Source organism: Clupea harengus, chromosome 10, assembly GCF_900700415.2.
Source record: "Clupea harengus chromosome 10, Ch_v2.0.2, whole genome shotgun sequence".
Taxonomy (NCBI): domain Eukaryota; kingdom Metazoa; phylum Chordata; class Actinopteri; order Clupeiformes; family Clupeidae; genus Clupea; species Clupea harengus.
The window spans coordinates 27,686,408-27,711,316 of NC_045161.1; the positions used below are offsets into that span (position 1 = coordinate 27,686,408).

The 24,909-nt window shown below is 46.0% G+C and overlaps 1 protein-coding gene across 1 annotated transcript; it reads left to right on the plus strand.

The window, feature by feature from the left end:
* Positions 1 to 3,337: 3,337 nt before the first annotated feature.
* LOC105895162 (ankyrin repeat domain-containing protein 13C) lies at positions 3,338 to 24,476 on the plus strand (the record flags this gene model as incomplete). Its single annotated transcript, XM_031574263.2, has 10 exons — positions 3,338 to 3,442; positions 4,578 to 4,623; positions 6,308 to 6,374; positions 7,466 to 7,610; positions 8,784 to 8,915; positions 9,153 to 9,314; positions 20,849 to 20,928; positions 21,059 to 21,157; positions 21,823 to 21,923; positions 23,392 to 24,476. Coding segments are annotated over 10 exons (1,068 nt in total), but the record flags the coding sequence as incomplete, so codon positions are not given.
* Positions 24,477 to 24,909: the final 433 nt, after the last annotated feature.

The window sequence follows — 24,909 nt, forward strand, 5'->3', positions numbered from 1 at the left end:
CTCAGAGAGTGGCAGAGATAGGACAAGGAGGAGGAGGGGATAGTGTGTGTCTGTTTGTCTGTGTATGTGTGTGTGTTGGGTGGGAAAGTAGGACTGCTTTGGAAAAAGAGGTAGTTGACTGAAAACAAATCTAATCACTGGTTGTCATAAAGACGTATCTCACACAAGATGATCACGTTTCTTAGAGCTATGAAGATGGCTCTGTTGTGGAATAGGTAGGCCTGTGTGAAAGTTGAAAGGATGTTACCACTAAATGAATGCCATTACTTCATTCACGAGTCCACCTTGCAGTATTTGATTTACTTCTCAACAGCAGTTAATTTTTTTGGACAGAAAAACCAAAGCCCCCCCCCCCCCATCCCAGCCTGTGTCTCTGTAATCGCAAAAGTGTGATATTCGAAATGCAAACCGTACGCCCTGAATGTCAGACTTTGGCCTGCTCATAGGTGTTGTGTTTGGCAGACTCTCATCTGGCTTCTACTTGATCCTGCTGGTAAATAGCTGAGTTACTGGCACGAGTCCATAAGAGGGACCACTGTGCCAACGCCCATCTCTAATAAATTAATATGGCTCAGGCATCTGTGTGACAGGTCTCCAGCAAGGCAACTTTATTTATCTAGTTTATTCACTTATGACTAAGCGCTTAAGGGTACAATAAAACATGAAAATGTAATATATATATATTAAAAGAAAGTACAAAAAACATAACATAGTAATTAAAACAACAAAGATATAAATAATTAAGGGAGAGTACAATGTACATAATGAAAAGATAAGAATATAATTTAAATAAAAAGTAACATAATGGTGTGGGTCAGTGTACTAACCAGTGTGAGCCTGCCTTAGGCCCAGTTGATCTCTGCTCTGTAGTTCAGCATGTCAGTATCTGCCTCACACATGAGGTCATTAACCTCGTCACGTGACCGTTTCTGCTTCACTGCCATTGCCTTACCCGGGTTCATCGTGCAAGTGTCTGGAACAGCGAGACTGTCTGCGTATTTATAGTTGCTGCATGCATTTCCCCCTGTACGTGAGTTTAAGTTGCGTTGGCCAGAATGCCGGGAGCAGAAGTATGTTAGTTAGTAGTATGTTCTGCGTTGGAAGGCCTCCTCCCTGTTTGCCACTATTAGTCACTATTAGTCACTATTGTCACAGTTTGTCACTATTAGTTCTAAAGTCTTTTTCTACAGTAGTGCGATAACTGCTTTGACCAGGACCAGTGCCATGTAGTTGAGATGATAAAAGCTCAAGTTGGTTTCTGAAAAGTATGTATTTGTCTGGTGTCAACACAAGGTCTCAGGAATATATATATATATACTGTATATATAGATGTACTCACTGGTGATAATTTATGCCTGTGCGGTCTCATGCAGGTCAAGCATGTAAACATTTGGCTGGACTCCAGCTCTTATTTCTCCCTGGGTTTCATGCTCATCTCCAGCACTTTGAGTGCCAGACATGCCTTACGCGGGTGCATGCTTGAAGGCAGACATGCATGTCGAGATGTGGAGCTCATTGACCTCCCTCAGGTCAGTAGGATGTCGGGAAGCACTGTCCTGACCAATCAGAATGACCTGCAAGATGGAAGCAAGGATTCTCTGGTAATCTAAATGAGTGATGAAGTTGGGGGAGTTGTTGTCTGGTTAGGAATGTACAGAAAACAGATTATATCTCCTGTATTGTTATGGCCATTTTGTAAAGATCTAATCGAACCATTAGTGACACTAGAACACTTACAGCTATCCTTACAGCTATCCTCTCCCTCAGAATTCATGTGTCTTCAGACAGATTTCTTTGCTTTCCTGCAAGAAACTCATTGGCCTGTGCTGTAAACAACAGGCAGATGGTACGGTCCCTGTGGTAGTGTTTATTTTGACGGTCTGGTGAATAGACAGACACACAAACGTCACACAGCAGGAGCCTTGTGTAATATCACCACACATGAGCTCCATACAAGAACATGTGCTAGCGTTAGCTAAGCAAGCAAACAAGTCAACACTCTAGCAAAAGCCAACTATAAATCCATGCCTTCAATAATCTCTTCATACAAAGGCGTGTGTTACGGGTTGGGTATCATGTTATGCATAGGTAGCTGCAATGGGTTATCAACAAAACTGCGCTGTAAATTCCTAGGTAGATTTATGATGTGTCATTATGATAAGTCATTTCTGGTCCACTTCCAGCCAGTGGGGAGCTGGAACAATGAAACTATTTAAACGGAGATAAGCACACACGACCCAGGCAATAAAATGTAATTTGGATGTTGTATGACCTGAAAAGACTTAGACTTAGACTTACTGATCAGGCAAATTAAAGAACAGTCAAACAAGGACTGTAACCAGTAGTAAACCACTGTTCTAGCAAAGATTGTACACATTTTCTTTTACTTGTGACCGCAACAGACATCAGGTCTGTTCAACATTTCATAGGTAAAGCATCGGTTTTGTATATACTGTATATTAAAAGCTCTCTCAATGGCTTCGTGATTGGAACTACTGTTGTCTGTGGCAGTTTTGGGAAATGAAAAAATATATAAAAATATTTCACCTGCAGAATACCTGAAATAACATTTTTGTAACACTTTTGTAAGAGGTGTATTCAGTGGATTGTTTTAAGCCAATCAACCTTGGAAGTCAATACCTGTGCCATCCTTGATGATTGAACTTTTAGTTTTCTTCTAATTGTATGGAATTAAAGGACATTTAAAGGAAATTATATTTTGGTCCTAGATTTAGTCTGAGGCATTCATGGTTTGAGACTCTGTGATGAATAGTATTCTAAGTACTTTTTCTTTTAGAGAGTAGCAGCTAGCTTTCTGAAACATTGTGTCTGAATGCAGCAGTGTCTGCGCTCGCTTGTTAAGCCGAGTCCTATCTATAATGTATGTTTGGAGTATTACACATTTGAAGTCGTTGTTTTAAAATGCTGTATAAGCTATATATGCTGTATTGAGCGTGTTGGGGCAATTTAGCGTAAATCTATTTTTAGTGACCTGAATAGAAACCCTTACTGTATCGCTCCCATCCTGTTCATGATGGCCAGTTGGTGTCGTATTACAGCTGAGTTCCATATTGATAACTAGAGATGTTCTGCTCTCTCAGGTAGCTGACAGCGGCAGTTATCGCAAGTATTTGTTTTGCTAGGACATTTGACATTGAGATATCAAAATGGCTGACGCAACAATAAGGTCATATTACATAAAGACATGAATGAATGAATGAACACACTTGTGCGTTACTTTGACTGTGCATAGCAGTTTGCAGCCACAGTTTTCCAGATATTCATCTGCCTCCATACATGCTCCATCAGTGTCCAAATGTCTGGAGTTTAATCTGCTCTTCCTGTTTTTCTTGCAGTCACAGCACTTTTGAGGAAACTGAAGCAGCAGTCTCGAGAAAGCGTTGAGGACAAGAGGCCGAAGCTGCTGAATGCTCTCAAAGAGGTAAGTGCTCTGTCACTGAGGTAACATCGAGACGTGATGATTGTTTGACTAAGACCGTGAGGTCCAAACGTTTTGAAAAATAAAAACACTTTCTTTGAGAGCAGCTTTCTTTTGTGCAAATATTTTTACTCTTTAAGTGTTAATGTAATATAATGTTTTTTTGCCCTGCACATGATCCTTACTGTGGGTACTTTTGGGTGTGCACCCGACCTTCTCCTTCACCTGGAGACAGCTATAACTCTGTCAGCACACTAACTCATGTGAACAGTAGCCACTTTAGTTCTCACAAGATCTTCAAATCAGATGTAAGCAGACATATTTGTCAGTGGAGCTTTTACCTCTTGGAGCCGGACTTTAAGTTGAGCATCCTCGCTCTGCCACTCCTCGACCGCAATGTCCATCATCCCCCCCCTCCTTCAGTGACTCGATTACTGACTCTGATTACTCTCCGCACAGCCGAGGGGCTCCCAGAGATGGCCACTGCACTTCGCACGCCTCTGGAGGGACGCCCCCTTCATGCCATGCTTGTGTTTGTGTCTATCTCTCCCTCTCTCTTACTGTTTGTAGACGCTGGGGTGCCTTCCAGTATCTTACAGTGTGTCTTCAGTTTTCATGTGAAAAGACACACAGTTAGAAGCGTTTAGAAAGCTACCTCAAAACTGCACATTTTCATGTTTTAATGCTTTCTACAGGGATCCTCATGATTTGTTGTTGTCCTCTGGCAATGCATGATTTCCGAATGCCTTTGTCAAGCTTGACTGTGTGCTATACATAAGCATAGCATAGCATAAACAAGCATAGCATAAGCAAACTGCTCTTTTTCCAAACAACCTGAAAGTGCTGCCTCGTTTGTTAAAACCGTGAATGCTGGTTTGTATGAAGCGTTCTAAATGTAGGTGTGTGAAAGAACAGCTCTGATCTTTGGGTTTATAGCAGTGGAATTAGACTGGTTCCTCTAATGTTCTGGACATAACCGATTAGCGACTCTCTGTTTATGATTTCCATCATCCTGCTCAATATCACTCCAATCAGCCAGCTCAGTACATGAATGTGACGTGATTGATTTAGTATAATGCCTCTTTTTTTTGGTTTGTGTCCAGCAGGTCATTAATGTTATTGCCTAACTGTTTTTCAGCTTGGCGATTTTTACTTAGAACTTCACTGGGATTTTCAAAGCTGGGGTAAGTTGTTTTTGATTATTTAGTATATTCTTATGTTTAACAGGCTGTATGGTGGCCTTTGATTGTGCCAGTTTATAAGCTGACAGCACTTCCAGTTTCCAACCCCACAGAACTGTAACTGCAAAAAGTTCTTGTAGCCAGTCAACAAGTAAGAAATAACTATTTCTTAGAATGGTACAGGAAGTCCATGTAATTGAGCAATGACAAGAGAGCCTATTAAAAAACCATGGTGACTAAGGGAGAGAGTGTTCATAACTATAGCCTCTCTGTAATGTAATGACTGCTTTCGGGAAATGCACTCTTTGTTGGGATTTGAAGTGTTGAGGCAATACTTTTTCAATGGAGAGGGAGTGGCCACCTCCAACTTGAGAAACACTCCACCTGGTGTTCAGAAGCTGCCCTTATCTCTTCTATCTGTAATCGAAGCATCTTTATCAAAGTATGTAAGTGAAGTCATTACTGAGCACTATTTACTGTAACATTTCCCCTCATTTGCTCTGTTCAAGAGTGTCTCCACTGATGTTCAGGGTAGAAATGACAGTTGAAGTGGTGCAATTGCAATCTGGTCTGTATTTCTGTGATTTAAGCGTGTGGCTTGCTATGAAACAAAATGAAAAATATGAAATATTCCTACACCCCGTTTTCAAGTCTTGAGGGGTATGAATTATTTCATTTATCATCTCCTCTGTTGTGCCACAAGCACACAGAAGAAAAAAAACTTGATGTTTGGGGTCAATATGTGACACCAGTACACTTAAGTCAGTTGCTAATTACCTAGTTGCATAGGGACCTCCTGGACATGGCCTAGCAGACTACCAGTCATGTTTCAGTAGTGCTCAGTTCCACACTAATGACGCGCTAGCAGACTACCAGTCGTGTTTCAGTAGTGCTCAGTTCCACACTAATGACGCTCTAGCAGACTACCAGTCATGTTTCAGTAGTGCTCAGTTCCACACTAATGACGCTCTAGCAGACTACCAGTCGTGTTTCAGTAGTGCTCAGTTCCACACTAATGACGCTCTAGCAGACTACCAGTCATGTTTCAGTAGTGCTCAGTTCCACACTAATGACGCGCTAGCAGACTACCAGTCGTGTTTCAGTAGTGCTCAGTTCCACACTAATGACGCTCTAGCAGACTACCAGTCATGTTTCAGTAGTGCTCAGTTCCACACTAATGACGCGCTAGCAGACTACCAGTCGTGTTTCATGTTTCAGAAGTGGCCAGTTCCTCGCTAATGACGCTCTAGCAACATCATGATTTAATTCTGTTTCATCTCGAGCACTAATGGCCATTAAAGGCATTGCTTTGAAATTCCACAGAAATCAACTTCCTCCCGCCTGAAACTTTATGGATGGATGGATGGATGGATGGATGGATGGATGGATGGATAGATAGATAGATGGATGGATGGATAGATGGATAGATAGATAGTTGGATAGATAGAAGGATGGGTAGATGAATGGATGAGTGCCTTTTTAGCAGGAAAGTTGCTGTGCTGCTACTGGAGTGAGTGCCTTTTAAATGACCTGTTCTGGCAGCCGTCATTGGAGTTCATAAAAAATGTAATGGAGATGCAGCATATGCCCTGCATGTCTGTGAACCCACCAGTTTCAGTGATAGTTGTAGTTGTAGTTTGTGTTTCCTGAAAGTTTATCGTGTGTGTGTGTGTGTGTTCGTTCACAGTGCCTTTACTCTCACGAATACTCCCGTCTGATGCGTGCAAGATCTACAAACAGGGCATCAACATCAGGTGAGATTTCAAAATTCAAAATACCGGCAGACATACACACACACTTCTGAATAAACATCTGGATAAAAAAAAAAAAATCCATTGTTCTATATTCCCCCCAACCTATGCCCGTTCATGGGCGATCTCCATAAGCTCTTCGAAACCGCCTAATTGTCTGCACAATAGTCAGAGACTATGTGAAGAGAGATAGTTGTCTCAAGGCCAGCGCCGTCACATGGCGCGGACGTCTCCCCCATCAGCTTGCGCAAAGGCCCATTTTTATTGGAGCTCTCCGTCACTTCTGCCTGTGTCTGAAGTGCACTGGATTGTATTGGGCCTCACATAAATCCTCCCCGTGAATCTTTCTTTTTCCTGTGTTTTATTGTCAACATTGCCAGCCTCGGCATGACTAATGACAAGTGCTGCTAACTAGAGTGTGAAATCACGGTCCTCAGAGAAGGGCGGAAAGAGCCGGAAAGGTTCAAACGGCAGCTGTGTGCAGAGCCATTACCTGGTCCACTCCATGGAACCGCACGCACGCACGCACGCAGACAGACAGACAGACAGACAGACAGACAGACAGACAGACAGACAGACAGACAGACAGACAGACAGACAGACAGACAGACAGACAGACAGACAGACAGACAGACAGACAGACAGACAGACGTTGGATTGGGTTGGATTATGACTTGTTTTTCAGGTTTGGGTTGTGCTTCGTTTGATTGGCTCAAATTATAAAAATTGAGAGAGGCTATTCAGCATTCAATCCAGAATGTTCTTTGGGGCGTAGTCTATGAGCATTAAAGAACTCCAAAGTATAAAACATGCAACTGCATATTTTATGGTTTTTGAAGATTGCTGTACTCCAGTTCTCATGTAAGATCTTATCATAGTGCTGTCTTTTAACTCGAGTATCACATTGTTAGTCGTAATGTCTTGGTTTCGAGGTAACAAGCTCAAAGAGTTACTATTTGTTTCCATGACAGCCGAATCCATTTTTAGATGAACTTCTCCTTGTCTCTGGCCCGTCCAGTCATTTAGTGCCCCCTTCTTCCTTTTAACCTCTTCTGCTTCTGTCTGCCCTTCGTTGTCTGCCCAAACCACTCAAGGCTCGACACCACCCTCATCGACTTCACCGACATGAAATGCCAACGGGGCGACCTCAGCTTTATCTTCAGGGGAGAAGCTGTCCCGTCTGAGTCCTTCGTGGTGCTGGACAATGAGCAGAAGGTGTACCAGCGCATCCACCACGAGGTCAGGACACGGCTTTGGCCTCCACATTTACACTACCAGTGCCTTTCCTTACACATGGGTAGGCAGGTCAGAAGGTTCACACTCATGGCTACTGTTTATGGATATGGGGGAGGTTGCACACTTTTCCTCTTTTGGTCTTTGACCTTTCTTTATTGCACCTATCAGTGAAACTGACTGGAATTTGATGCAGTACATTTTAAGGGGAAGTAACATAACACAGTTCATAAAACCTTAAAGTTCATAAAACCATAAAACATAAGCTCAGAGTTCAAAAGAATACATAGGACCTTCCAGTTCATACTGGATAGATGTCTGAATGGCATATACATATGCATCGGCACTCAACGCCGCGTAACCCACACTATAAAATCACAGCACAAGAGTACAGAAAGTACAGAGTTCACAACTATTTGTTGAACGTTTGGTTTTGTTGAAATGTGTTGCTTTTGCCCTCTGCCATGTATCCCCCTGTGCTGTGCATACAGTATACATACTCTGTGCATAGAGTATACATACTACACATACTCTGTGCATAGAGTATACATACTACACATACTCTGTGCATACAGTATACATACTACACATACTCTGTGCATACAGTATACATACTACACATACTCTGTGCATAGAGTATACATACTACACATACTCTGTGCATAGAGTATACATACTACTCATACTCTGTGCATAGAGTATACATACTACACATACTCTGTGCATAGAGTATACATACTACACATACTCTGTGCATAGAGTATACATACTACACATACTCTGTGCATAGAGTATACATACTACACATACTCTGTGCATACAGTATACATACTACACATACTCTGTGCATAGAGTATACATACTACACATACTCTGTGCATACAGTATACATACTACACATACTCTGTGCATACAGTATACATACTACACATACTCTGTGCATACAGTATACATACTACACATACTCTGTGCATACAGTATACATACTACACATGCATTCTGCCATCGGCATGTAAAGGCCCATCACTCCATCCCGTCTCAGGCGCCGAGTTCTCTGAGAATATGGGGGCCGACAGGAGACTGCGAGGAGGTGCTGCTGCTGATGAGGCTGTCTGTCCCAGCTCCTGCTCCTCCTCCTGCTCCTCCTTAGCATACTAATCCCTGTCATTTGCCCAGCAGGAGTCAGAGATGGAGACGGAGGAGGAGGTAGACATCCTGATGAGCAGTGACATTTACTCCGCCACGCTCTCCACCAAGTCCATAACCTTCTCCCGCGCACAGACCGGCTGGCTCTTCAGGGAAGATAAAACGGTCAGTCCTGACTCTCTCTCTCCCACCCCAGAATTCCCAGGGAGATTATTGGGCCATTTATTGCACCCATTGTAAACTCATTGGGAGTACCAAAACCTGCTATTCAATCTTGGATGGATAGTGGACTGCATGTTAATGTTTTAGCTGTCACTCTCTTGGTAGTCAGTATGTGTTTAAGTTGGACATAGCTGTTTTGAAGTACATGTATAGATGTGTGTGTGTGTGTGTGGTCCTCAGGAGCGTGTGGGGAACTTCCTGGCGGACTTCTACCTGGTGAACGGGCTGGTTCTGGAGTCGCGGAAGCGCCGGGAGCACCTGAGCGAGGAGGACATCCTGCGAAACAAGGCCATCATGGAGAGCCTCAGCAAAGGGGGGAACCTCATCGAGCAGAACTTCGAGGTGAACCCTCAGCACCCCCACACTCACAGTTCCCCTCTCTCGCGTCGCTTGCTCTGAAACAGTACTACTACCAAAACACTAGTACATTCATCCGTTTTAGTCATCCTTGTAGTACTAGTAGTGTTTTAGTAGTAGTGTTTCGTTCATCCTATGAAGTCATCCTCCAGGATGCTGCGCTCGTCTAATGAGCGTCGTTTAGCCCTGCCGTCTGTGCAAGTACGGCAATCTAGACTATTCTCATTCGTAGTTCCACGTTGGTGGAACGAGCTGCCTAGCACTACCAGAGCAGGGGCGTCCCTCTCTACCTTTAAGAAGCTCTTGAAGACCCAACTCTTTAGAGAGCACCTTCCTTCCTAACTTGCACTTCTAATAGTACTTAACCTGCACTTACAGTAGTTACATTTTTGCACTTTTTTCTATTTCTTATGTAAAATAGTATTTATTGTTAAACTAGGTCTCTATTGCTCCTAGCTTGATTGTTCTCTCCCTTGTACGTCGCTTTGGACAAAAGCGTCAGCTAAATTACTAAATCTAAATCTAAGTGTGAATTTCCTTTTCAGAGGATACATTGTGCTCGGTGTAGGTTCAGTAGGTTTCTTTAGAAAGTTCATTCTTGTTCCTGAGGCTTTGGAGCCCAGTGCTTTCCTAAATAGAAGATGAGTCCAGACTGGGTTGGTCCATTCCAGTGTTAGAACTGTCTGCTCTGCACATGTATCCTGTTTGACACACCTTCATTTGTTTCATCCTTTCACTAACCTATCTAAAGCAGAGTTAATTTCCTCCTCTGTATAAACAGTAGCTCTCAAACTGAACAGTAGCCGACACCACAAGCCGTTTTTGTCCAATTTCCTCTCATAAATTGGGCTGTTTTGTCGTCTTGCATGACTTTGCAAGGCGGCGGTGAATAATGTGGCATTGTGTCCAGGGTCGGCTCAATCTCTCCTGCGCGCCTGATTTGGTGAAAGACTGACTCCCTTGTCCCTTCTGATCGGGGCCCTACCTCATCAGCTTTACCCAGCCGCTCGGCCCGGGCCTGGGTCCAACTGGGCCAGCCTGTGGATTAGCCTAGGCCTCTTAAGACCAGGGGAGTTTTGGGGCCGACTGGGCTGCGTGCTCCTGAGGCCAGAGGCTGGGGCAGGTGGCTTCTTGCCCAGGAGACTCGGACCGATCTGGGCTTGAGTGTGAGGAGTGGAGGCAGGGGGTGGTGGTGGTGGTGGCTGGTTACGATGGGAACTTTGCCTTGTCATAAAGGTTGTGTTTGTTTACGTTGTGCTGCCGCAGGACTCCGCCACCAAGGCTGAGACACTTCTCTCTCGCTGGACTCTCGGGGTGAGGATTGCTTTTAAAGCTTTTAAACCACACTGTGGTCATGTAGCCCCCTCCAGCCACCTCACTACACACACACACACACACACACACACACACACACACACACACACAGATAAACCCACTCTCTCACACACACACACACACACACACACACACACACACACTGTGAGAAGCTGAACATTTCCCTTCTCACTGTTACGAACATTCCGGACTGTTTATGTACTTTACCGCGAAATGCGGGAGTAAGAGACGGTGCCTCCATTCATTCTCACACACACACACGCACGCAGCCACAATTACCCAGCGTCTTCCTGCAGGTCACATAATATGTGAACCCTGAACATTGTTGAGAGAGTTGTGGGGTGTTTTGTGGGTTTGTGGTGTTTGTTTGTTTCACGATGTGAGATTGTAATGGTGTCGGGTGTTTACCGCGAATTGGTGTATTGTTTGGTCTGCCGCGATATACAGCACGCATACATATTATTTGCATACACCTGCTGTTGCTCAATTATACTGATATATATACTGGGTACCCACCATCTCATCCATTTACCATTTGCATTGCAATAACATCCATAAACTGGTTCAGATACATATACTCACACTTCCTGGTTCTCACGCTTCCACATACTGGTCCCAACGCGAAAGCGCGCTCGCGCTGGGATAGCACTTTTACATTGTGTCACTAGTGGAGGGAGCGGGGCATTGTTTCACAGGGGTGTTTGTCGTGTTCACATTTCATTTAGGTAATAACTATGCATTGTAGGGTGATTTGCTAATGGGTTAAATGGTGTTTGAGTGATTTATATGGAGATATGTTATTTGAATGTATAATTGAATATAATAACATGAATGAATGGTTTTGTTAATAAGATGCACAATGTGCTTTGCTTCCCCATATTCATGGGTTGGCCCTATTAGGCCAATTAGGGGCAATAGCTAGGCCTTCTTAAGAGGCTAGCTCAGTGCCATTCGAGGAGTGGAGGTAGAAGGACAGCTTTCCTGCTGCGAGGAGTTGTCTGTCACGGTAACACTGTTACGCTGCATTTGGATATTGAATCTTTGTTTTTGTCTGAAGTACTTTGTTTTGTGCTATTAATACTTTTGCTAAAATCCACAACCTGGAAAGAAAATAAATATGGTTGAATTGAAAACGTAAACCACTGCTCCGGCGACTCTTTTGACCACCATCTCCAAAGTCCACATCCCTAATCGTGGGCTGGCCGCGCCGGTCACTCACATTTGGTGTCAGAAGTGGGATTCTGTGGCGCCCTAGAGGAAACTGGAGAGAAGAGGTGGAAGAAGAGGTGCGAGGCGTGGACGAGGTAGAACACAGGCTCGTGGCACGTGGCACAGGATGGACCAACGGCTAGGCCGGAGTGACGAGAAGGAGGGCGATGGCCCTGAGGAAGTGCTACAAGGGGCAGAAGGTGGAACACTGGACACGGTAGAGCGGAGGCATGATGAGAAGCCAGGTGATATAGCCGGGTTATACACCCTGCTGGAGAAGACACTGAAGTCCCAGGAACGGGATGCTAGTAAGCAGGAGCAAAGATGGCGAAGTGTGCAGATCCAGCTAAACCAGCTCCGTGATGACGTTGAGCAAAACCGGCCACTACGTCAAGCATCTCCGCCGCCTCAGCAAGGTCTACAGTCACCACTGCAGCCTCAGCAGGATCTACAGCCGCTGCCGCCGCAGCCACAGCCAGATCAGCCGCCACCACTGCAGCATCAGCCCCAACCGCCAGGTAATGCACACCTGAATAGAGATGGCGCAGCTCCAGTGGCATGGTCACGGAAAGCTGTTCCTAGGTATGTGGAAGGTGAGGATATTGAGCAGTACCTCACCACCTTTGAACGACTTGCCAGGGCCTATCGCTGGCCCAGGGAAGATTGGGCGGTGTATATAGTGCCGCACCTCAGTGGCAAAGCCCGCAGTGCTTATGTCGCCATGGACATAAACGACAGTATGGATTATGCCAGAGTGAGGGAGGCGATCCTGGAGAAGTGCGAAATCAATGAGGAAGTCTACAGGAGAAGGTTTCGTGAGCCAGATGTCCGGACGGGAGAGTCTCCCAAAGAACTCTACCAGCGTTTGAAAGACTTGTTCCGTAAATGGATTAGACCGGAGCAGAAGACGGTCGAAGAGGTAGCCGAAGACATCATCCTGGAACAATTTTTCCGCACCTTGTCACCTGAAGTCAGGGTGTGGGTGAAAGAGCACAAACCCCAGACTGGCCAGCAGGCCGCAGTACTGGTGGAGAACTTCCTTGCAGCCCGCAGAGGCCCGAAGATCTTCCGTGCTGAGACTGGATACCGAGCCACGGCCCCTGGTAAGTCAGATGGGTTTGGTGGTGGGCCTAGACCTAGAGAACAGAGTAGAGGGAATGAGAAAGGCCCCTACAGGCCCTATAGGCCGACTACTTTCCACAGGGAACGCCCTGCCAGTTGTGTTGTGTGTAACCACTGTCACAAAGAAGGACATGCAAGACCAGATTGCCCAGCTTGGCAGCCCAAAGCCCAAGGACACTGTTGTCTCCCTGGGTCAGAGGAGCAGAAACAGGGGGTTATGGGTAGGTTGCAGACTGTCCCAGTGCTAGTGGGTGGGAAAGGAACTAGTGCCCTGATTGACACAGGTAGTTCCCAAACTTTAGTCCAGCCCCATCTAGTGGATCGAAATGGGTATGTCACTGGCGGGAGCCTGACAGTCATTTGTGTAAATGGCGATGAGCATGTGTATCCTGTAGCCAAGGTGTACATAGAGGTGCAGAGACAGACTTACCGCCTTACTGTAGGTGTAGTGGAGGGTCTCAGCCACCCAGTAGTCCTTGGACAGGATATACTGATCTTGCCTGAGTTGGTGCAGGCCTATAAGCCTGTTAACGTGGTCATGACTAGGTCACAAGCCAAAGTCCAAGCCGAAGAACCCCAAGAGCTCAGTGAGCTCAGAGCGATGCCATTTTTTGATAGCTTTGAGATAGCTGAAAAGCTAAAAGTTAAGAAAAGCCTTAGGCAGAGACGGAGAGAGAAGTTAGTGGGGACTCTTAAGAAGCAGCAAGATGGCGAGAGCACTCAGAGGGTGAAGCTTGGGAAGACATGACCCTGGATATAAAGCAGCTACAGAGCCAAGACCCAACTTTGCAGGAGGCCTGTAGTAAAGTTAGCATTAAAGATGGTGTGCCTACTGGCGTGTCAGCATCGCTCAATGGAGAAAGCTTTGTGGTGCATGGAGGTGTGTTGTATCACCAGCCAGAGGGAGATCTAGCAGAGCAGCTAGTGGTACCCAAAGGGCTGAGAGAGAGAGCTCTGTCCTTGGGCCATAGTATCCCATGGTCGGGTCATCTCAGTACGACCAAAACCTTTGAGAGAATTGCGGCTAGGTTTTATTGGCCAGGAATGTACAGAGACATTCAGGGCTACTGCAAGGCTTGCAGTATTTGTCAGATCACTAGCAAGCAGAAAACTAGCCCATTTCCTCTCCAGCCACTTCCCATTATTGAGGTTCCCTTTACAAGGATAGGGATGGACATTGTTGGGCCTCTAGAGAGAACACCGAGAGGGCACCGCTACATTCTAGTAGTTTGCGATTATGCTACCCGCTATCCAGAAGCTTTCCCACTCCGCAAAGTAACTGCCACCACCATAGCACGAGCCATCCTTCAGCTGTTCTCTAGGGTAGGGATACCCCAAGAGATCATCACAGATCAGGGAACAGCCTTTTTGTCCAAGAAGCTCAAGCAGGTCTATAGCTTACTTGGGATTAAGGGGATACGGACCACACCCTATCACCCCCAAACTGATGGCTTGGTTGAACGCTACAACCAAACCCTAAAGAATATGCTACGGAAGTACGTGTCAGCCAATGGAAAAGATTGGGACCGCTGGCTGCCATACTTGCTGTTCGCATATCGTGAGGTGCCCCAGGCATCTACCGGTTTCTCTCCATTTGAACTGTTGTATGGGAGACCAGTGCGAGGCCCCCTGGATCTGCTGAAAGAAGCCTGGGAGGGACCAAAGGCACCGGAGACCCACAGCATTCTTGCCCATGTCCTGCAAATGCGGGAAAAGATGGAGGAGATGACAGAGCTGGTCCGGAGCAACCTGGAGCAAGTGCAACACCGCCAGAAGGTCTGGTACGACAAAAAGGCCAGACAAAGAACTCTTCAGCCGGGGCAGAAAGTTCTTTTGCTCCTCCCTACATCAGAGAACAAGCTACTCGCTCAGTGGCAGGGGCCATACACCATTACCCGGAAGGTGGGGCCTGCCACCTATGAGATCAACATGCCTGGCCGGAAGAAACCAAAGCGGGTCTTCCACATCAACCTGCTTAAAGAGTGGCGGGACAGAGTTCCCGAGAGCAGTCTACAGCTCATGGTGCAAGCCGTTGGAGAAGAAGAGGATACTCCAGAGCAGTTTTTTCCAACTGCTCAACCTCTTGCACCTCTTGACCTAGCACACCTTACTTCACAGCAGCAGAGAGAGCTGGAGGCCATCATTCCTCCAGGTCTGTGTCGAGAGACACCTGGAGTCACCACCCTAGTGGAACACTCCATTCCGCTGAAAGATAGCACACCAGTACGGCAGAGGATGTACCGAATCCCAGAGCGTCTTCTACCTCTACTTAAGGAGGAGGTGGAGGAGATGCTGTCCCTGGGGGTCATTAAAAGATCCCATAGTGAGTGGAGTAATCCCGTTGTGCTAGTCCCTAAAAAAGATGGCAAAATCCGATTTTGCATAGACTTTCGCAAAGTAAATGCACAATCACACTTTGATGCATACCCAATGCCCAGGCTGGAAGACCTGATCGAACGGCTGGGTAAGGCACGCTACATAACGACCCTGGACCTATGCAAAGGTTATTGGCAGGTGCCGCTTGCTGAGCAGGATCAGCCCTATACTGCCTTTAGAACACCTCAAGGGTTGTTCCATTTCCTTGTTATGCCGTTTGGCCTACAGGGGGCGCCGGCAACCTTTCAGAGACTAATGGACCGTGTTCTTGAGGGCACGGAGTCCTATGCTGGAGCGTACCTTGATGACATTGTTATCTATAGCACCACATGGGAGGATCATGTGTGTCATCTGGCTGACATTCTTCAGCGCATCCAAAAGGCAGGACTCACAGTCCATCCAAAAAAATGTGACTTTGCCAAACCCGAGGTCCGGTACCTTGGCTATGTGCTGGGCAGGGGTCTAATCAAGCCCCAGAAAGAGAAGGTGCAAGCCATCCAGGATTGTCCCCAGCCGCAAACCCAAAAGGACGTGCGGTCTTTCCTGGGTCTGGTAGGCTGGTACCGGAGGTTCGTGGCTGACTTCTCCACTCGTGCTGCACCTCTTTCGGACTTGACCCGGAAGTCTGGGTCTAGTCGATTGCAGTGGGGTGCAGAACAGGAGCGGGCCTTCAGTGACCTGAAGGGGGCCCTGTGTCAGGGTCCAGTGTTGCAGAGCCCAGACTTTGACAAACCCTTTACAGTGCAGACGGATGCGTCTGGCATTGGTCTGGGCGCGGTGCTACTCCAAGGGGAAGGGGCTGACCAGAGACCGGTGGCTTTTATTAGCCGCAAATTGTTCCCCAGGGAGACCAGATATGCAGCTGTTGAACTGGAGTGTTTAGCCATAAAGTGGGCTTTGGACACTTTGAGATATTATCTGCTTGGCAGAGACTTTAAGCTGGAGACTGACCACAGAGCGCTTCAGTGGCTCGGCCGTATGAAGGACTCTAATGCCCGGATAACCAGATGGTTCCTGGCCCTGCAGCCCTACCGGTTCCAGGTCCAGTATCGGGCTGGAAAGCAGAATGTGGTAGCTGACTTTCTGTCTCGCCACCCTGGTGGTGAGACATCAGAGGGGAAGGAAATGTGAGAAGCTGAACATTTCCCTTCTCACTGTTACGAACATTCCGGACTGTTTATGTACTTTACCGCGAAATGCGGGAGTAAGAGACGGTGCCTCCATTCATTCTCACACACACGCACGCAGCCACAATTACCCAGCGTCTTCCTGCAGGTCACATAATATGTGAACCTTGAACATTGTTGAGAGAGTTGTGGGGTGTTTTGTGGGTTTTGTGGTGTTTGTTTGTTTCACGATGTGAGATTGTAATGGTGTCGGGTGTTTACCGCGAATTGGTGTATTGTTTGGTCTGCCGCGATATACAGCACGCATACATATTATTTGCATACACCTGCTGTTGCTCAATTATACTGATATATATACTGGGTACCCACCATCTCATCCATTTACCATTTGCATTGCAATAACATCCATTAACTGGTTCAGATACATATACTCACACTTCCTGGTTCTCACGCTTCCACATACTGGTCCAACGCGAAAGCGCGCTCGCGCTGGGATAGCACTTTTACATTGTGTCACTAGTGGAGGGAGCGGGGCATTATTTCACAGGGGTGTTTGTCGTGTTCACATTTCATTTAGGTAATAACTATGCATTGTAGGGTGATTTGCTAATGGGTTAAATGGTGTTTGAGTGATTTATATGGAGATATGTTATTTGAATGTATAATTGAATATAATAACATGAATGAATGGTTTTGTTAATAAGATGCACAATGTGCTTTGCTTCCCCATATTCATGGGTTGGCCCTATTAGGCCAATTAGGGGCAATAGCTAGGCCTTCTTAAGAGGCTAGCTCAGTGCCATTCGAGGAGTGGAGGTAGAAGGACAGCTTTCCTGCTGCGAGGAGTTGTCTGTCACGGTAACACTGTTACGCTGCATTTGGATATTGAATCTTTGTTTTTGTCTGAAGTACTTTGTTTTGTGCTATTAATACTTTTGCTAAAATCCACAACCTGGAAAGAAAATAAATATGGTTGAATTGAAAACGTAAACCACTGCTCCGGCGACTCTTTTGACCACCATCTCCAAAGTCCACATCCCTAATCGTGGGCTGGCCGCGCCGGTCACTCACACACACACACACACACACACACACACACACACACACACACAGAAATCACATGCTGAACTCACATGCACGCACACACAGACACACACACACACACACACACACAGATATCCACTAACACACATACGTTTCCTGTTTGTCATTCACACTTATTCTTGCAGTTAAACACTTTATTAAAGCATGTTTTGGTTTGAGTTCTCAGAAAGCAACACACACACACACACACACACACACACACACACATCCCTTCCTAAGTGTGTCTGTATGCAGGCTTCCTTTCCCTGTATTACACTAATATCGAAGCCTGTCATACAGCATAAGGCAACTACTCAGTCAAGTGGTGCCTTCCTGAAAAGCTGTGTGACTAGAGGAGGTAATACCCATGATCCTTCAGTGCTTCAGAGCTGCATCTGGATCCTCTGTAGACAGCAGGCCACAGCATTAAACCTGTATATGCAGCATAGATGCGGAGTCTCATCAGAGCTCAGTAGTGCCTTTCTGCCCAGGCGTGTGGTGACTATCGCTAGGGTCCTTCATCATCTAAAGCAGTGCCTGTGGTGACTATTGCTAGGTTCCTTCATCATCTTCAGCAGGGCCTGTTTCGACTATCGCTAGGGTCTTTCATCATCTTCAGCAATATGACGGTCCTTTTTTGACGATGTTTTTTTTTTTGTTCTGTAAAACAAGCAAAAACAGCTGCAAGGGACAGATATCTGATCCCTGATAGACGCCGCTGAAGCGCTCTAGGAAAAGTAGCCTGTGATTTAATGTCAAACGCTGAACCATCTGGTGTATGAAGCCCACTTGCATGGTTTAGAGCTAAACTGCACACTGCACCAACACCACCCCCTCAGTCACGGCCGCCCAACCCCCCCACCGTCCTCTGTTGCATGGCTCCTGGTCACAGCACGCCCCCTACTGGTTGCTGAATGCAGTTAGTGGTGTTTACCCAAAACCCAAAACTAAACTCTCAAACTGTCTGACTTTTGCCAAGAATGAAACTCCTCAAAATCTCTAAAACCATGTTGTTGTTGTTGTTGTTGTTGTTTTTATTTTTATCTTCTAAAAGGCTCTATGCTTCTAATATTCCTATGAACAGTGTCTTTAGTGGTTTTCAGCCTGTGATGTTTTGCACTGTGAGACATGAGGGGGGGACGGTGCTTATCAGTTGGGCTCTGGGAAAGTGGGCAGCTGTGTGTTCACGCTGGCGTGTCTCGCTGCTAACGCCCTGTCCGAGGTGCCACCATCGCTCACTGTGGCGCCAGATGATCCAACCTGGAGCAAAAGTGGAGAGGAGGGGGCTGTTTTTCACGCGGGGGCTCCGGAGCAAAGTGGAGGGGGCTGTTTTTCACGCGGGGGCTCCGGAGCAAAGTGGAGGGGGCTGTTTTTCACGCGGGGGCTCCGGAGCAAAGTGGAGGGGGCTGTTTTTCACGCGGGGCTCCGAAGCGGAGCGGAGTGGTTTGGAGAGGAGGGGGCTGTTTTTCACGCAGGGCTGTAGAGCGGATTGGAGAGGAGGGGGCTATTTTTCACGCGGGCTGTAGAGCGGAGAGGATTGGAGAGGAGGGGGCTGTTTTTCACGTGAGGCTCTAGAGCGGTTGAAAGACTGAGGCTGAAAAGACTAAATCCCCTCACAGGCTGGCCTGACCCTCAGCCTTTAGGCCCCAGCGCTCTGTCAAGAGAAGCCCCAACCAGACAGCAGGGAGAGCAGAGTGGCATACCAGGGCCGCGTGTGTGTGCGTGCACGTGCGCTTAGTTTTGTGGGTGTACGTGCGCTTAGTTTTGTGGGTGTGTATGTCTGTCTGCCTGCATATGTGTCTGTGTGTATGTAGGAATTTGTGCGTGTGTGTGTGCGCGCATGTGTGTGTGTGGGCGCGCGCGTGTGTGGGCGCGAGCCTGCGCTTATGTGTCTGCGCGCGTGTGTGCTTATGTTTGCATAGTTGTATGTATGTGTGCTTGCATATGTGTTTATGTAGGAATGTGCACGTGTGATGTGCACGTGTGTTTGTGTGCGTGCGTGCGTGCGTGCGTGCGTGCGTGCGTGCGTGCGTGCGTGTGCGTGTGCGTGTGCGTGTGTGTGTGTGTGTGTGTGTGTACTATCGCTGCCCTCCAGTCAGAACAGCAGGCTGGCCCTCCACCACCACCACAGCGGCTGCCACAAATCCCCCAGGAAATAGGAGCCACCCGTGCGCTATTGAGCGCCTGACTCCATGTGGAGCGGGCCGGGGCGGAAACATGTGCTGGCCTTCCCCCGCTCTGCTCTCTGCTCAATCCCACAGCTTTCACGGACAAGCACAGGGATTCCAGTTTGGAAATCTTTAGTGATCCCATAAGCCTGTGTGTGTGTGTGTGTTCCTGTGCGTATGTTTTTGTCTGTCTGGGTGTAAGTGTGTTATACGCTGTATGTTATGTGTGCTCTGGCTTCTAGAGGGATGGAACTCTAGTGAAACGTGTGTGTTTGTGTACGCATGTGTCCATGTCTGTGTGTTTGTTTATATGGATTATCTGCGTGTGTTTGTGTGTGCATTTATATGTTCTTTGTGCTCATGGAAACCTTGTGTGTGTCTCTGTGTGTGTACACTTGTGCCTGTGTGAGTGGGTGTGTCTGTGCGTGTGTGTGTGTGTCTGCGTGTCTGTGCGTGTCTATGCGTGTGTGTGTCTGTGCGTGTGTGTGTGTGTCTCTGTGTGTGTGTTGACTCCTGTGTCTGTGCGTGTGTGCGTGTGCATCTGTGAGCTCTGTGTGTGTCTGGTGTAGGTGGCAGTGATATTTGATATTGCTGGAAATGATAAACCCAGTGGTCAAGGCCACTCTGCCAGTAGGGAAAGGGTCAGCTGAGGACTGCCTCCTCCACCTGTTCCTGACCTACAACAAACTCTGTTGCATGTATTGTGTTTTTGCCTGGTTTGTGCTTTCAGAAGCCACTCTCAAGATGAGTTATACATTAGCTCCCTCTAGTGGACAAAAAATGACACCTCTTGTAAACATTATGCTACGTTACTTATGTACCACCTTTTCCCATCTTCCCAATCCTCTTAACCTGATGCACTTTGGAGGTTGTCTTAAACAAGCTTTAAACTTAGAATTCTTACTTAATTTAAAACTGGTGAAAGCTGTGAGGATTGTATTATTATTTGCATGAAAACAGCCGTTTTTTTTACACCCTAGTGTGGCTTTTAGTAGTATTTACATGAACACAGCCATTTTATTAAGCCATAGTATGGCGTTCAGTAGTATTTACATGAACACAGCCGTTCCTGACCTGGGCTTTCTCTCTCCCTCTGTAGCCGGTGCGGAGACAGTCTCTCACGGCTCCCTCTCCAAACACCATCTCCTGGGACGAGTACATCACAGCAGAGAACGGGAAGTATGTACACTTTTTCATACAGCCTACTTAATATACATGACCGTATATGTACTTAATATACATGACTGTATGTGTACTTAATCTACATGACCGTATATGTACTTAATATACACGACCGTATATGTTTCAGAGCACCTCACCTTGGCAGAGAGCTGGTGTGTAAAGAGAGCAAGAAGAACTTCAAGGCAACAGTAGCCATGAGTCAAGACTTCCCCCTGGGCATTGACTCGTAAGTACCTCTGATCAGTACCAGTGATCTACACTAACTTTATAGACTTTCCCCTGGGCATCGACTCGTAAGTACCTCTTATCAGTACGAGTGATCTACACTAACTTTATAGACTTTCCCCTGGGCATCGACTCGTAAGTACCTCTTATCAGTACGAGTGATCTACACTAACTTTATAGACTTTCCCCTGGGCATCGACTCGTAAGTACCTCTTATCAGTACGAGTGATCTACACTAACTTTATAGACTTTCCCCTGTGCATCGACTCGTAAGTACCTCTTATCAGTACGAGTGATCTACACTAACTTTATAGACTTTCCCCTGGGCATCGACTCGTAAGTACCTCTGATCAGTACCAGTGATCTACACTAACTTTATAGACTTCCCGCTGGGCATTGAGTCGTAAGTACCTCTGATCAGTACGAGTGATCTACACTAACTTTATAATAATCCTACTTATTCATTACAGGTAGACGCTCATTCATCACTGGTGATTCCTATTAAATCTATAGTAATAATAATTATTCATTAAAGATTAAAGAACGTTTATAACCACAGTGTTGGGTGTATCATTGACATTAGTGCTGATTGCTGATGAGATCCTGGTTTCTGGTTCTGCTCCTCTGACTGCAGTGTGTGTCTGTGTGTTTGTTCGTGTCTTTCAGGCTGTTAAACATTCTGGAAGTGGTTGCCCCCTTCAAGCACTTTAATAAACTCAGAGAATTTGTCCAAATGAAACTTCCTCCTGGCTTCCCTGTTAAACTAGGTAGGTCTGAGTTTAAGTTGTGTTTAACTGAGGGCAATGTATTTATATGTTTGTGTTTTATTTCTGTTCTTGTTGTTGTTTAACAGCATTTCATTCATTATACAGTGTTTGAAAAACGAAAAGACGTTTTGTCTTGGAAAGAAGAGGCCTCTTTCTAATGGTCTAGATGTGTGACATAGCGGTATTCCTAAAAGGGGACCTATTATGCATTTCCAGTTTTCCCATTTCCTTTAGTGTGTTTTTTATAGTTTTATGTGTGCGCAAACGCTCTTAGTTATACAATTATAAAGTCCAAAGTACACGCCAGAGTAACTCTCCCACAGAAACCACTTTTCTCAGCTGCCCAAAATGCCTTGTTGGAGTTCCGGCCGTTTCCTGTATTACATGACGACGCAATCTCGTTATACAATCCTTATTGCCTTATGACGATGTTATTGGCCAGTATGAGAAAAATATTGTTTTTGGATCATTGAATCTATTTTAAAATAAAATGATGAACATCAAAAGTGAGCTGAACTGATAAGAGGTCCCTTTAAAATAATCTTTGAATGCGTCTAATAATGAAGACTATTTCACCTTGTAAGTGTGAGCCGCCAGTAATACTTTTACAATGAGTTAAGCTTCATGTATAGTTCCCGCTATTTGGTTCCACAGAACCTTCTTTGATGAGCACAGGATGTGAGCAACCGGTGGGCTAATTATAGACTGGCTGTGTGTCATAGTCTCCAGAGTTAGGGCAGTTCCTGTGAAGCTGCATCAGCCACAGCATAGCTGCACCATGTTGGGACGGCGTGTCATTCTGAAAGTTCACATTTCTAGCCATGACATTGTCGTGTGGATCACGTTAAGATGTTGGGAGCCATAAATGTTTGAATTCTGTGAATATTTGTGATTGTGAGTAGGTTTTAGAATATATTTCACTTTATGCGAAGCTTTTGGGGAACATAGCAGTAACTATTATTGTGATATTCTAATTTTGTAAAGTGTGATTGTTTTGTGCCAGGACATTATTGTATTGAGTTCACCTTGATATAAGTGTAGTAGCCTAGCCTAGCCTAGCGCTACCGACCAATGAAATGAGCCGGAGGCCTGCAAATGAGAGAGTGAGGAACAATCAAATGAGCAGCACAAGTTTGCTGAGGTTGGCAGTTGTACAGATACTCATTTTAGGGAAATAATGCCACCCTGCAACACCACAAGTTAATCTCTATTCTCTATTTCTCTATTATCAACCCAGATTATGTTGGCAGAGATGAGGACAGCAGTGTCCCAGTTTCCTCAGTGTCCCTAACCGTCCTTCCATGCAGTACCCAGATCACAGCCGGCTCTGGCCCGGCTCCCTTCTAGAGCTCATTATCTGCTGGCATGTCTTTACCATAGATATAGGAAGGAGGGCGTTTCTCCTTCCGCTCTCTATGGTCCTTTCCCTACTGTGTTGTGAACACCTGTGCTCTCTCTCTGCCTGCAGACATCCCTGTGTTTCCCACCATCACAGCGACAGTGACGTTTCAGGAGTTCCGCTACGACGAGTTTGAGGACTCCATCTTCACCATACCCAACGAGTTCAAAGAGGATCCCAGCCGCTTTCCTGACCTTTGAACCTGCGACCCCAACAACACAGAGAGCGAGCGAGCGAGCGAGCAGCATCTCGTACTCCTAACATGGACTGCTTATGGACTCACAGAATGGCATTGGTGCCATCGCGTCCTTAACGTGGTGAAATATCAAAGGGAGCTTATTTGTATATTATGGACGTGCTGTATGTAATGTTTGATCGGAAAAGGGAATATGTTAAACTGACCTGTAGCGAAGCACTGAAATTGATAACTGTACATGGAACAAAACAAACAAACAAACAAACAAACAAACACTGCCCCACAGCTTGGGGCAAGAAGGTAGTGATGTGTGTGTGTGTGTGTGTGTGTGTGTGTGTGTGTGTGTGTGTGTGTGTGTGTGTGTGTGTGTGTGTGTGTGTGTGTGTGTGTGTGTGTGTGTGTGTGTGTGTGTGTGTGTGTGTGTGTGTGTGTGTGTAAAGCATAGACTTTGGCACCATCCTAATGCACTACATAGCGGAGCACTGTGCCGAGTGTCAGTCGGCAACCAAGAGGTGCTCTCCAACGGACCTATTAAATGGTGACGGTACATTCAGTACTGTGTGAGTTTGAAACACAATGCCATGGAAAAGTGAGGGGTTTTTTAACGGCTGACCTGGTATTCGCCACCTTAGATGTGAGCAGAGACGGCATTATAAAGGATTCATGTAAGCCTTTGTTTTTGGTTTCTTATATACTTTTTGTAAGACTGTGTTACGAATAATAGGATACACTTTAAAGGACAGAAAACTCAACTAAGGGGTTGTACATTTTCAAGAAGATGTCTGTATATGGGCCAGAATGAATGATGGAATAGCGTCATGACATGTAATGTAAATAGAATTTCTACAGATAAGGAAAGCCTTTTTTGTTTGTGTTAAATGCCTCTCTTACCCTCCAGTTCCACCCATCCCCTCCTTACCGTTTGTCTTCTTTGTGTTATTAAAAGAGTGGGAACTGATCTCTTTCGTCAGGGTTGGTGACTGTGCTCTTTATGCCAAGGGTACCGAAGAAGCATGTTGGCCCAGCAGGTGGTTGTGTCTGCTGTTGTTGCCGCTTTTCATACAAGGGGTTGTATTCTGGAAGTCTCCCTAGACTTCCCTAGTTTAGACATTTTATATCCTCCTCAATCACTAGGAAGAAGTCCTTGAAATCCTTTAAAATATGCTAATATTCTCTTGAACTTCCTCTGAAACTAAGCAACACCCCTTAAGGTATATTCAAGGTTGCTTAATTTGGAAACCGACTCCTTGATGTTCTAAACCTTTTGGTATGTGGAAGCCCTGCTTTTTTATTGTCCCTCACTGCACAAATGTACCCAGTATTGCCTCATGAAGTACCCAAGAGTAAGGATTTCTGTTTCGTACTGCAACTTCTCCCCTGCTGCAGCGCGT